The sequence below is a fragment of the Alligator mississippiensis genome, chromosome 1 (genome assembly GCF_030867095.1).
Source record: "Alligator mississippiensis isolate rAllMis1 chromosome 1, rAllMis1, whole genome shotgun sequence".
NCBI lineage: Eukaryota > Metazoa > Chordata > Crocodylia > Alligatoridae > Alligator > Alligator mississippiensis.
The window spans coordinates 232,782,294-232,795,426 of record NC_081824.1 but is presented as its reverse complement, the minus strand read 5'-3'; the positions used below and the strand labels follow the sequence as shown (position 1 = coordinate 232,795,426).

The 13,133-nt window shown below is 50.2% G+C and overlaps 1 protein-coding gene across 1 annotated transcript; it reads right to left on the bottom strand.

The window, feature by feature from the left end:
• Positions 1–7,783: 7,783 nt before the first annotated feature.
• On the bottom strand, positions 7,784–12,711 carry LOC132250111 (oxidized low-density lipoprotein receptor 1-like). Its single transcript, XM_059726313.1, has 4 exons — positions 12,492–12,711; positions 10,538–10,680; positions 9,211–9,353; positions 7,784–8,361 (listed from the first exon to the last, which is right to left on the bottom strand). Exons 1-4 carry the CDS (start codon positions 12,511–12,513, stop codon positions 8,232–8,234), a joined length of 438 nt encoding a protein of 145 aa, XP_059582296.1. The 5' UTR covers positions 12,514–12,711; the 3' UTR covers positions 7,784–8,231.
• Positions 12,712–13,133: the final 422 nt, after the last annotated feature.

Below are 13,133 nucleotides of genomic sequence, written 5' to 3'. Positions count from 1 at the left end.
GGCCGATGGCAGCAAGTCATTATGGTGCTCCGTGATCAGTGATGTCCCCCAAGGCTCTGTCCTTGGACTGGTTATCTTTATAAATGATGTAATTATTGGTGTCAGAAGTGCACTGGCTAAGTTCACCAATGACACTTAACTTTGGGGCATAGCATCCACATCTGAGGACAGGCTAGTGATCCAGGCTGACTTAGATAAACTTAGTAAGTAAGAGGACACAAACCTGATGATGTTCAATACCAATAAATGTAAGGTACTCCACCTCAGAGGAAAAAAAAAACAAACATGCTTAAAGGCTTGGCAGTGCTATGCTTGCTAGCACCACTGCTGAAAGAGACTTGGGGGTCATGATTGACCACAAGATGAACATGAGCTACCAATGCAATGTCACAGCTGCTAAAGCTAACCAAACTCTGGCTTGCATACATAGATGTTTCTCAAGTAAATCGCAGGATGTCATCCTCCCGCTGTACTCAGCCTCAGTGAGGCTGCAGCTGGAGTACTGCATCCAATGTTGAGAAGCTTGAGAGAGTCCAGAGGAGAGCCATGTGCATGATCAGAGGGCAGTATAATGAAGACAGGCTGAGAGCCATGGGACTCTTCAGCCTGGAGAAGTGCAGGCTCAGGGGGGACCTGGTGCCTGCTTATTAGTACATAAGGGGTATGACTCAGAATCTGAAATAACATCTGTTCACCAGAGCGCCCAAAGGTGAAACTAGGACCAACGGTCATAAATTCCTCCAAGACCATTTAAGGCTGGACATAAGAAAAAAATGTCTTTACTGTCCGAGCCCCCAAGGCCTGGAACAGACTCCCTCCAGAAGTGGTGCAGGCACCTACTCTGGACTCTTTCAAGAAATGTTTGGATGCTTATCTTTTTGGGATCCTTTGACCCTAGCTGACTTCCAGCCCCTGGGGCAGGGGACTGGACTTGATGAGCTTCGAGGTCCTTTCCAGCCCTAACATCTATGGATCTATGTCATGAGTTTTGCTTGTCAGCCCAGTGAGGCTGTCTCCTCTTCCCCAAGTGCGGGTGTCTCCTCCTTCGGCAGGGGGCCTGCAGCTGCTCTAGGCTCTTTCAGCTGTCCCCCCACCCGTGGCCCTGTGCACTGCTTTGGGCACTGATGCCTCTGCCTTATTCTGGGTTTGGAGACCTGAGGTGCCTTGTGCAGCACTGGGGTCTCATTTCACTCTCAGATCCTTTACCTGGGTAACTACCTCTCTCTCCAGTTGAAGGGAGAAGTTAACAGGGCATGTGTGCTGTGGGGTGATGCTGTGTGCAGTTTCCTGGCCTTGTGCCAGGGATTGGGGGCCCAAGCTACCTCTAGCAGCTCCCAGGGTGTCAGTCCCTCTTGGACTGCACTGTGCACTGGCTGTGCATTGACTACCTGGCCACGTGCCAGGGGTTTGAAACCCAAGTGCCTTGAGCAGCTCCTAGGGTCTCAGTCCCCAACTGGGCACTGCCTGCCTGGCGTCATGCCAGGGGTTGGGCACCCGAGCCATCTCAAGCAGCTCCCAGGGCTCTGCTCTGTGCACCTCCCATGCACTGCTCACCACGCTCCTTCGTGGTGGGGCTGAGGGCCACAGTGACTTGTTGCTCCTTGTCTGATGAAGGGGAGTCATTGAACTCTTCAGGAGAACAGCTCTGCCCCAATGGTCAGCTCTTGCCAGCTCTTTTTCACCTGCTCTCTTCTTCATCCCTTGATGTAGCAGCCCATGTGTTGGGCACACTGCTATTTTAATCCCTCTGTAGGCTCTGCCCCCAGATTGCAAATGGACCAATCACAACGAGATGGGGTGCAGTCCTCAATCAGGTCCATCTCTTCACCTTATCCAGGGGTAGGGGCAGGGCAAGCCTTTCCCTTGGCTTCACCTGATTTCATTTCAAGCCCTTACAAGCCAGCAAGCTGGGCTGTTGCCAGCAAGCCCACCACAGGTGCAAGATGAGGAAGTGTTTCAGCAGCAAGTGACTCCTCATTCTGCACAAGACATAGAAGTACAGTCTCTTAAGGCAGTTCTTGAAACTGAGCCTTTAGAACAAAATGTAACTATTTTCATGGATTCAGACTGGACTTGTAGGGCACTGATGACATGGTTACCCATGTAGTATAGGTCAAAGAACCAGATGTATATGGGAGAAGGAAAATTAGTGGTTCATTTGGCTTTATGGGAACAAGCATATCAGTGTATTGTTAATAGATCAGGAAAGACTACAGTCCAGCACGTCGGAGGCCATCAGAAGACAAGGAGTAAAAAAGGATTCTGGAATAGTTGAGCAGATGCACTGAGAAAAGAAGCGGCCAGAAAGGGAAAGGAATGCCTGCATGTGGCAGTGTTTACTCGGCAAGCTCAAAGAAAAGCAAATGTGGTGCGCCTAGATTATTTAAATTATTTGCAGGAAAATGACTCAGATTTGAAATAGATTTGAAAAGCCTTCTAAGCAGAGATGATGTAACACAACTGGAAGGTGTGATTTGGATAATTTACCCAGATACTCAGGCTAGACCAGGGGTGTCCAACCTTTTTGAATGTGGGGCTGGATCACAAACTTTTTATCACCCAGTGGGCCGGCGAGCCATATTCAAAGACCTCACCAGAAGTGGTGTTACATCAGGAAGTGATGTCACATGACCTTTGACACCAATGAAGTTGCAGGAAGTGATAATGAAAGGGGTGTGGAAATGTGGTTTAAAATCCATATTTTGCCTTCCCCAATCTAGGCAAAGCTATGCCTATGTTCTGCTATGGGTACTTCTCATGCTTCAGGGATTTGCTGATTGCCCGCACCACCACCCTTCCCCTTTCTGCTATCTGTGCCAGGGTGTTTTTAAGTTTTCCTCAGAGGTACTGGGTGTTGGCTACAGCCAAGGCTCGGGACTTTGACTGGGGTGTGCCAAAGCTCCTTATGGGACCAAATCCATAGGTTTTTGGCTAGAGGGTTATGTCCAGAGGTAGGCAGCCCCTTCCATGGGTGCCAGAGCATAGCACACAAAGGCATTTTGCTTGGCACGTGTGCCTCAGGGCAGACTCCAGGGGAAGGGCCAGGGCTGTGCTGCCACAACAAGGATAGAGCCCCTTGTGGCTCCCCCGCTGTCTGCCACTGGCACGCCAACATTTTACAAGTCAAGGCTGTGGGTGTTTTTGGTACTGCCCCAAAAAAGCTGCCAAGCCCTGGTCTTGCCCCTCTGCTTGGGGTCCCACTGATCCCAAATTTGGGGTCAGGAAGGAATTTTACCCCATGGTCAGATTAGAGCAGACTGTGGAGGTTTTTGCCTTCCTTTGTAATGCTCCAGCACCCAGCTTCTGGGACATGGGCACAGCTGGCTCCCAGGAGGGAAGACCAGGCTTTGAGTTTAAAGCTTCAGCCCCAGGAGATGGGGGTCAGAGCTGAGCCTCCCTCCCCTGTGAAAGGCAGGGACCCCACCCCCGCACACACACGCACGTGCTGGGAGCCCACAGTCACCGGCCCTGCCCCAGGGGAGGTGCCGTCTTCCCACCCGAACCCCAGCACCGGCCCAGCCCTACCCGTGGTGCCCCGGCAGGGCAGGAAGCAGCAGAGGCAGATTCATAGATTCATAGATTGTAGACTCAGAAGGGACCACAATGGATCATTGTGTCCGACCCTCTGCTCCTGGCAGGAAAGAGGACTGAGGTCAGATGACCCCAGCCAGATGACTATCTAGCCTCCTCTTAAAGACCTCCCAGCTAGGTGATAGCACCACCTCTCTTGGAAGCCCATTCCAGATCCTGGCACACTTACTGTGAAACATTTCTTCCTATTATCTAACCAAAATCCACTCTCAAGTAGTTTACACCCATTATTCCTAGTCACTCCCTGGGGCGCCTTAGTAAACAGCACTTCCCCTATTCCCCATTGACCTCCCCTAATAAATTTATAGGTGGCCACAAGATCTCCCCTCAGCCGTCTCTTGTGAAGGCTGAAGAGATTCAGCTCTCTCAACCTCCCCCTGTAGGGTGTATCATGAAGGCCACTAATCATGCGAGTGGCCCTCCTCCTGACCCTCTCAAAATTCCCCGCGTCCCTCTTGAAGTGTGTCACCCAAAACTGGACACAGTACTCCAACTGCAGCCTGACCAGTGCCGCATAGGGGGAGAGCGTCAACTCCTCTGATCTATTAGTCATGCACCTGCTAATGCATGACAAGGTGCGATTGGCCTTGTTGATGGCCTCGTTACACTGCCAGCTCATGTTCATCTTGGACTCAATTATGTCTCCAAGATCCCTCTCTGCCTCCAAGCTGCTGAGAAGGACACTCCCCAACCTATAGGTGTGCTGGCGGTTCCTCCTTCCCAGGTGGAGTACCTTACATTTATCTTTATTAAATTGCATCCTATTTCTCTCTGCCCATTGGACGCCCATTGATCCAACCTGTCCAGGTCAGCCTGAATCTGCTCCCTGCCCTCCGGTGTACTAACTTTGCCCCATAACTTGGTATCATCAGCGAACTTGGAGAGGGTGCTCTCCACACCCTCATCCAAATCGCTGATGAAGATATTAAATAATATCGGTCCTGTGGTAAAGAAATAAAAAAAAAATATATGACCAAACACCAACGTGGGAGCAAGCCGTGCTCATAGCACGGGGAGGAGGAGTGATGGGTGTGGTTAGCAGCGTTCCCGCTCACGCTGATTGGCAGGGGGCGGGCAGATGCTGCCCGGTTAAAAAGGGAGCGTGCCAAAACAACGGGGGGGACCCGCGTAATATCAGAGAGGACTGATCACCCTCGCCGGAGGTCCTGAGTCCGCGAAACCTTGGACGGCCCCATCACGATTTGGTATACCACCCGAGTATACTCAAGAGCTCCCGAGGAATCGGCGAATTAGATTCCAAACACAGCTGTACGAGATTGTTGCCTGAATAGTGAGTAAAAGTGATTTTTTCTTATCTCACTGCCTCCCCGGTGTGTTTCTGTCGAAGAGGGGAGAGACAGAAGAAGGAGGAAATGCCCGAACCCTTTTGTCCCCGACCTACTCGAATAGATTGGGCTCAACCACCCATAGTTAGGTTGCACAGGTCCAAGGACCGAACCTTGTGGGACCCCACTGCCCACCTCCCTCCAGGCCAAGAAGGAACCATCCACCACCACTCTCTGGGTGTGGTCCCTAAGCCAGTTGGCCACCCACCTGACCATGTAGGCGTCCACTCCACAGTCTGCTAGCTTCCCAATGAGGATAGGGTGCGAAACTGTGTTGAAGGCCTTCCTAAAGTCCAGGAAGATGACAACAGCCTCAGCTCCCATGTCCAGGCAGTGTGTGACCTGGTCATAGAAGGCTACAAGGTTTGTCAGGCAGGATCTACCTGTGACAAACCCATGCTGGTTTCCCCTCAGCATTGTTTCTCCTGCTGGGCCTGCACAAATGTGTGCTTTGATTATTTCCTCCAGCATTTTCCCAGGAATAGAGGTAAGACTAACTAGTCTAAAGTTACCCGGCTCATCCCTTCTCCCTTTCTTGAAAATGGGCAACACATTGGCCCTTCTCCAGTCCTCAGGGACTTGGCTGGAGCACCACAAGTGCTCGCACAGCTGTACCAGCGGCTCAGCTATGACACTGGCCAATTCTTTCAGCAGCCGTAGATGGAGGTGATCCAGGCCTGCTGACTTGTACCCATCCAGCTCCTCCAGGAGCTCCTTAACTATTTCAGAACTAACCATGATGACAAGGGCGAGCCCAACTGCTGTGCCGCCTCCCCGGGTCCACATCACCAAGCCGTGCCAGGGTGGAGGGAGCCGGGGCTGGGGCCAGGGCCTGGTGACACCTTGGGGCACAGTGAGCACAGGCTCCACCAAGCCCGGGGCTGCCCCACGTGTTGTAGCCAATGCCAACAGCCCGGTGGAAGGAGGCACATGCCCGTGCCGCTCTGCCTCTGCCTCTGCCAGCGACCCGGGGCTGGGTGGCCAAGCCAGGCTGCCTCTTGCCTGCGGGCAGGGAGTGGCGAGTTTCTCAGGCCGGGAAGCAGTGGCTTCCCCACGTGGTGCTGGGGATGGGAGGAGGCGGGCCGGGTCTGCACTGGTGAGCAGAAGTGGCGGCGGAGCTGTGTGCTGCTCAGGTGGGGATGAGCCCGGCCAGAGTGGCAGGGGCTCAGCTGCATTTTCCCCCAGCCTAAGTGTAGCTGAGCCCCCTGCTGCTCTGACTGGGCTCATCCTGTCCTGAGAGGCACATGACTACTGCTGTTCCCGCACGCACCGCATCAGCAACATCAAGCTGACATGGTGTGTGTGGGAACCTTGTCCCTTCCCCAGCCCTTCAGCAGCCATTAGGAAGCTGCTTAGGGGCAGGGAGGAGGGACAAGAGGTGGGAATGAAAGTAAACTGTATTTGCTTTCATTTTCCATCAAAGCACTGCAGCCCATAGAAAATGCCTTGGCAGGCCGCATGGCGGCCCGCGGGTTATATGTTGGACAAGCCTAGTATAGATGTACTAAAAGACCAGCTGAAAAAGGCAATGGAGGTTTATAAATGACAGGTGGACCAATAGCAGCAGCAGGGGCCTTGATTACTTGATTGGACTGGAAGTATGGCTGTCAACACAACACCTCCATATTCACCAGCCCTCACAGAAACTGACTTACAGGCATGAATGGCGCATGCTGGTGGTGGTGGCCAGGGGTGATCAGGGACCGCCCGCAGACACAGGTAGCAGGGTGGCAAGTGGCGACTGCCTGCAGGTGCCGCCGACAGTGTCAGTGACGCCTTTTTGCAGGGGGTGCACCGCCACAAACAGGGGGTGCACGTGCACCTGCATGCACCACCTACGCATCACACCTGCTTACAGGTATATCAGCCCCTTCCATATCACCTAGAGAATTAATCCATTCAGCTCCTCATAACACTGAAAATCCATCTGGGTTTTTACAGGTCCCTGTTCAAGCCGTCCACAGAAAGCACACTCCCTCACTCATCTCAACCTACTCCATCACCTGTAATGGTGCCCGAACAGGAAGAATACTAGCTCAAAGATATCCTTAGAGCCCAAGATGGAGATGAGAGAAATGACTATACCTAGTAGATTTGGTAGGGTATGGACAAGAAGAACACACAGGGGAGCTAATTTGGTACAGAAATGTTCTAAGGACCACTCATTAAAACCTAGGTCAGCCCACCCTGAAAGGGGTTCTTGAAGCAGCACATTGGCAGGGGGGTCAGTAGCATCAGACAGAGGCCTTGAACCAGGGGCTCTAGCCTAATCAGTGCAGTGTCTCAAATCCAGCTGACACCTCCCTGCCATACAAAAGTGATAGACGCAGATTGAAAGCATCCTCCACCTAGGCCAAGGAACACACACACTCCCTGCCACCATAGCAACCACCCAAGGTCAGCTGACCCCTATTCCTTCCCACAGAAAGGCTTCACCTGCAACGGATCATGTCTAGTCAACAGAGCTCAGCCTTGTTCCTACATTGTGCACCCTTGGCTTGTGCTGCTACTGACTGATGGATTCCTTGCATACGTGACCTAAGTGGCCTCCTGAACGTGGTCTCTGCTTCACCTGCTAAAAAGCTGAACTGGCATTGGCCCAACCTCCCAGAAACCTGATCCAGCCTCCTGATCTTGTGCTCTGCCTGACCCTCTGGACCCTCCACTTGGTTCCCCAGACAGATCTCCTGGCTTCTGAGTTCCTGGCCTGAAGTGACCCCCAGACCTGGCTGCCCACAGTCTGAAATAACACCGGCCAAACAAAAGTTGCCAGGTGTGCACACCTGTTCCTGACCTCTCTGCCCGCATTATTCATGCAGAAAGGATACAGGGGTAATGGGCAAAGGTTTATTCCAGAAGCAAGGTATAATTTTGTAACATATAGAGGACATGGAGTCTCCCCAAAGAAATGAAGGAAACCCTATTCCTGTAGCTCTGGCACTTGGGCAAACGTCACTGCAGGATGGCAGGTATATTTCCATCTCTCATTTCCAGGGGCCTGGGATGCTCCTATGGCCATACACACTGTTGCCTCTTAGGACTTCCTCTTTTCCCAAGTGGCTGCCAACACATGCTCAAAATATAGGACCAAGAAAGTGAGATCTGGGGATGTAAGCAGGAGGGTCCTATCCATGTCTGTTGGCTCCAGTACAGGCAGCTTCATTGCTGGGGAGAGAGATCCAGAAAACAGGCACACACACAAAAGTCCAGAGGGGGCAGAAAAAAAATGATGTTTCCGTGTGTCTATGTAGCATCTCAGGCTGGCATTCCCACTTTTTTCCCATTAATGTGTCTCTACTTTTTTTCCTTCTCACAGATGCAGAAGTGAGTTTCTCCACAGCCTGCAGGCTTAGCTTTCCCACCTTGGATATAGGCACAAACTCTGCCCGGATCATTCTGATGACTGAGGTCTTGGAGATCAAACCTGGAACAGAAGTGCAAAGTTTATGGTTCATGTCTGTCCTCCTGAGCTCACCATAGACAGGGTCTACTAAAAATCACATTCTGGCCATCTGCACCCCTTGCTCACCTAAACTCCCCCTGCCAGAAATTGTTCCTGGAATGAAACATGTTGAACTTTTTTGTTTATCTGCTGATTGATTTTCCCAGAGGGGTCCCCATTCCCTTAATGAGTGAGAGAAAAGCCTCCATACTCTCATATGTAAACCACAGATCACCTGCGTGCAGGAAGCATTCATAGTAGAAATTCATGTACCAAGTGTCTCTTCAGCGTATTACCTCCCCTTTCCCAGCATCTCATGTCCCATAGCACTGATAAAATGCTGTGAACCCTTGCACAATCCCAAATGACTGCCCTTTACAAAGCAATTATGGATCTTAGAACAGACATTTTTACAGAGAAAAAAGTTATGTTAGTAACATGAGAAGGTGTCATGGCTTTGGTCCTACCCTCTGCTGTTGCACTAACAATCTTCTACAGACCGCCCAACACCAGTTTCCCCTGGGCTTACAAACTGTAGGTCTGTGTGTGCTGAGTCGAGATGAAAGGTCCCTAACATCTTTAAAGACTTGTATTTGATCAGACCACAGCTTTGCAAGAGCATTGGGAAGTAGGAGTTTGCCAAAGGGGGTGGGAGGGCTGTTTGGGACCTGTGCTGGGGGTGGGGTCTATTGCCAGATGAGTCTCTGGCAAAATTCAAGACCCCACTTGTTTGGTGCAGCCTGAAGCTCCCACTTCCATGGTGAACTGCATACCGCTGCGAGTGATGTACGCTGGTGCAGAGGTGAGGTCATCCTAGTGACACAGACTTACAGGCCAGAGGAGAGAGCTGTGTTGTCTTCCCAGACCCACTTCCTGGATCCAGGATCATATGACAGTCCAATCCAGAATGGGTAGTACCAGAGAACACCTTTACGATCTTCATAATATCGATATAATTCTTGTCTTATGAAATCCTAAAATGGAGAGAAGGTGAATTCTGTCAGCTGTCAGGGAGTGCAATGCCTTGAAAACGCTACCAGGGTTGTAGCTGTTCCCCACATACAGTACCCGTGCAGACCTCAGTGCAGAGATCACCCCTCTAGGTAATAATTGATTTTCACTTCCAGGGTTACAACCTGTTCGCTCACCTATACTTTACCTCCAAAAACTAAGTCTGTTCAGGCTGATATATTCAGAATTGCAGCCCAGACCTTTTGGATTTAAGGCAAATCCCATTAACATGTGTGGAGATAGTTCAGGGTGATGGTAAGAGCCCAAATAACGATATTCTCCCAAAACTCCAAATGGGAATGGCCAAGGGGCCCAGTCTTTGCCACTCCAAAGATTACACTGCAGCCTTGGATGTTTCCCTAGGCCACAGTTTTCCCCTTGAGTAGTGTGCTCAGCTACCAGCCAAATCAGACCCCTGCACAGCTCCAAATATGGAGGATGGGCCAACTGAGGAGGTGGAGGGCACTACAGAACCACACATTGAGGCTTTGGATATTTTCTGCTCACAGAGTCCAGACCCAGACCTGTAGGTACATGCAGTTTGTGGCAGACAAACCTCCTGTGGTGCCATAAACCACATGTGTTACACATTAAACCAGGTGTGGCACTGCTAATTTGCAGTGCTGGGGCAAAATTTGCTACGAGGATTTCCCAGGACCAAAAACACCCCAAAACAAAACAAAACAAAACAAAACAACAACAACAACAAAAACGGGAATGAAAAGCAATTCCAAGCACAGCAGTGTGCTGTGTGCCAGGACACGAGGAGATGAGGGGGCTGCCTACTCCTCCATGTCCATGTACTGCTAAACTCACTCGCTGGGGCACCCTGCACTCCAGCTAGCTGCTCTCTGAATGGCTGGGATGCGGTAAACCTCAAGATGGGGAAGCAGATAGCTCTGGGCTACCAGCTCCCCTGTCTCCCCATGCTGCTCCCTGGCTGCCTGGGGCACAGGGTGCCTCAGCATGGGGGCTGCCCGCTGGCTAACCTCATGCTGAGGCACCCTGCACCCAGCCACCGACATCCACCTTTCCCACAACAAATTGAGCATTGAGACGTGTCCCACAGCAAAGCTCACGAGCAGAGACATGCTCATTCAGCTAGACATTTTGCACTGATATAGTGTTACAGGAAGCATGCACTCACCAGCTCTTTTCTGTTCTCAATGCTGAGCAGCTGGGCAGACTGAGACATGCAGGAGGATTTACAATGTTCCCAAGTTCCTTTCTCAGGGGAAAAGAGATAGGACGTGCCCTCAGCAGTAGCCCACCGTGCTGGACACTTCTGCCCTGGAACAAACACATTACAGATAAGCTTACCCCATCCCCCATCACACCAGTGCTGGAGACTTTGCTGTCTGCAGAGGGATTTCATGCTGCCTTCTTCCTTCACCTTCTATCTGGGGACAAGAGATGACGTCTTGACCCCAATACTGAGAGGTGGCAAGAGCCAGGAACACCAGGCCCTGACTGACAGGAGCCAGCCTCAAAATGAAATCAGGACAGTGATGCCTGCTGTGGCCTGGGGACATGGTTTTTCATCTCCTGAAACCTTCTGAGTGGTGAAACCATAAAGGTAAAATCCTGGGCATTTTTATCAACTCAGAACCACAATTCATTCTGTGTTTGGGTCACTCAAATATTTGCACATTTTGAAAGTATTTCATTTGAATTTTTACCTTTTTTAACAATTTTCCCCCAAATCATCCTTAATTTCGAAAGAGACCTCATGCCCTAAGGGCCAAATTTTTTCTTTTTTTTTCCCCTTTATGTTATATCAAGCCTTTCTTTTGAACAAGATGCAGCATTTTTTTCCAACATTTCTTTGAAGGCCACAAGTTTGTGGCCATGATTTTGTCCCTCTCACACAGAAACACTTTGCTGAATAGCCAGAGATCTGCATTTCCTCAGGAGAAAGTGTATGGTCATAAAGTATCTAGGGAAGCCCCAGCCACTCCTGCTAAATTCACTGACATCTTCAGGACCAGGACCGTGGCCAGAACTGGGGCCAGGTGGGAGGAAATCTATCCTCGGAGGAAGCCCTGGACTACCCCAAGCTGAAACCAACAGGAAAGTGGAGTGAGTCAGGCTGGGAAGCAGGACAGTGAGGAGGCCCATTCCTCATTTCTTCCTGCAAGTAGGGCCGCAAGGCAACATCCCTGTGAGATTTGTGAACATACTGGAGGACAGGAGATGCAAAGGAAAAGGATCCAATCTCAAAAGACTGGAAAGCTAGGCTGAAGCTTCATTAATTTCACAGAGATTAGGGGTGGAAGGGACTTCGCAAGATCATCGAGTCCATCCCACTGCCATAGGCAGGAAGTCTGCTGGAGTCAAATGATCCCAGCAGGATAAGCATCCAAACACCTCTAAAATGAGTCCAGAGTAGGTGCTTGCACCACCTCTGGGACACTTGGACTGTAAAGAAGACTTTCCTTACGTCCAATCTAAATCGTCCTTCCAGAAATTTGTGGCGGTTAGACCTTGCTATCCCTTGGGGCACTCTGGTGAACAACTGTTCTCCTGGATACTGGGGCACACCCCTTATCTACTTATAGGATGTCACCAAGTCCCCCCTGAGCCTTCTCTTCAGCAGGCTGAAGAGTCTCATGTCTCTAAAAAGATTATAGTTAATGGTGAGAAATGCAAGGTGCTGCAAAAATCAAAAATACAAAAATAAAAATATGTGTGTTCTTCCTTTGCATTGAGATCATGATTTTCCCATCGACCTACAGCCGACAGCAAAAATACATCCCACAGGAATTTATTCTGTGTCAGAGCCCAAACTCTGCTGTCTGTGAGTACCTAAAGGAAACCTGGTCTAGAGTTTTATACATAAGTCCAGCTCACCTACATGAGCCCACATCCTGTTTTTAAAAAACAAAAGGACAGGAGTTTCCAACTATGCATTGAATATTGGGCACTGAACTAAATTACTATCTGTAACCAGTGCCCTCTCAGAGTTGCTTGATCAGCTCAAAACAGCCTCTATCTTCAATACAGTTGATCTTTGGGGATCTTATGACCTCCTATGAATTCATGCTGAGCATGAGGGGAAAAGAATGGGCATTTTCAATACTTGATATGCCCTTCAGACTTACCAGTGCTCCAGGTACTTTCCATGGCTTTGTTCACAATGTTGCAGTAGGTTTCATAGCACAATTTGTGATCATGTACCTGGATAACCTTGTAAACTTCTCAGAAGAACCTAGCCAACCTGTGACACACCTCTCAATAATACTGGAAAGGCTGTGACAACACGACCTGGTGAAGCAAGTGCAAAAGTGCTCATCCAACCAACCGACAATTGAGCTCCTTGGATTTGGTCAGTCTTCTGAAAGCCTAAAAATGAACCCAAGGATAGTTCAGGCCATCTGTGAGTGGAAAGCCCCCTCCCCACCCCACTCCCAGGTAAAACAGCTCCAAGGATTTTAGAGTTTGTGAACTTTTACTGCAAACACTGCTGACGTAGTAAGCCCCCTCAGTATGTTACTGCAAAAAAAAAAAAAAAAAAAAAAAAAAAAATCCATTTCTACTGGACCAAGGCTGTTCAGCAAGCATTTGAACACCTGAAACGGGCCTTCACTTCTACCCCTGTGCTTTCCCACCCAGACCCTGCCCTGCCATTTGTCATAGAAATAGATGCATCTAGCATGGCCATAGGTGCAGTGTTCTCCCAGTGGCAGGGCCCGGAACACGTCTGCATCCCTGTACTCTCTTCTCTAGAATACATACTCTGCAAA

Coding starts and splice junctions, on each gene's coding strand:
- LOC132250111 (XM_059726313.1), bottom strand. CDS start 12,513: ATGGAAAGTACCTGGAGCACTG. Junction 10,681..12,491: donor GGAAAGTACCTGGAGCACTG/GTAAGTCTGAAG, acceptor TGTTTGTTCCAG/GGCAGAAGTGTCCAGCACGG. Junction 8,362..9,210: donor ACAGCTCTCTCCTCTGGCCT/GTAAGTCTGTGT, acceptor CTTCTGTTCCAG/GTTTGATCTCCAAGACCTCA.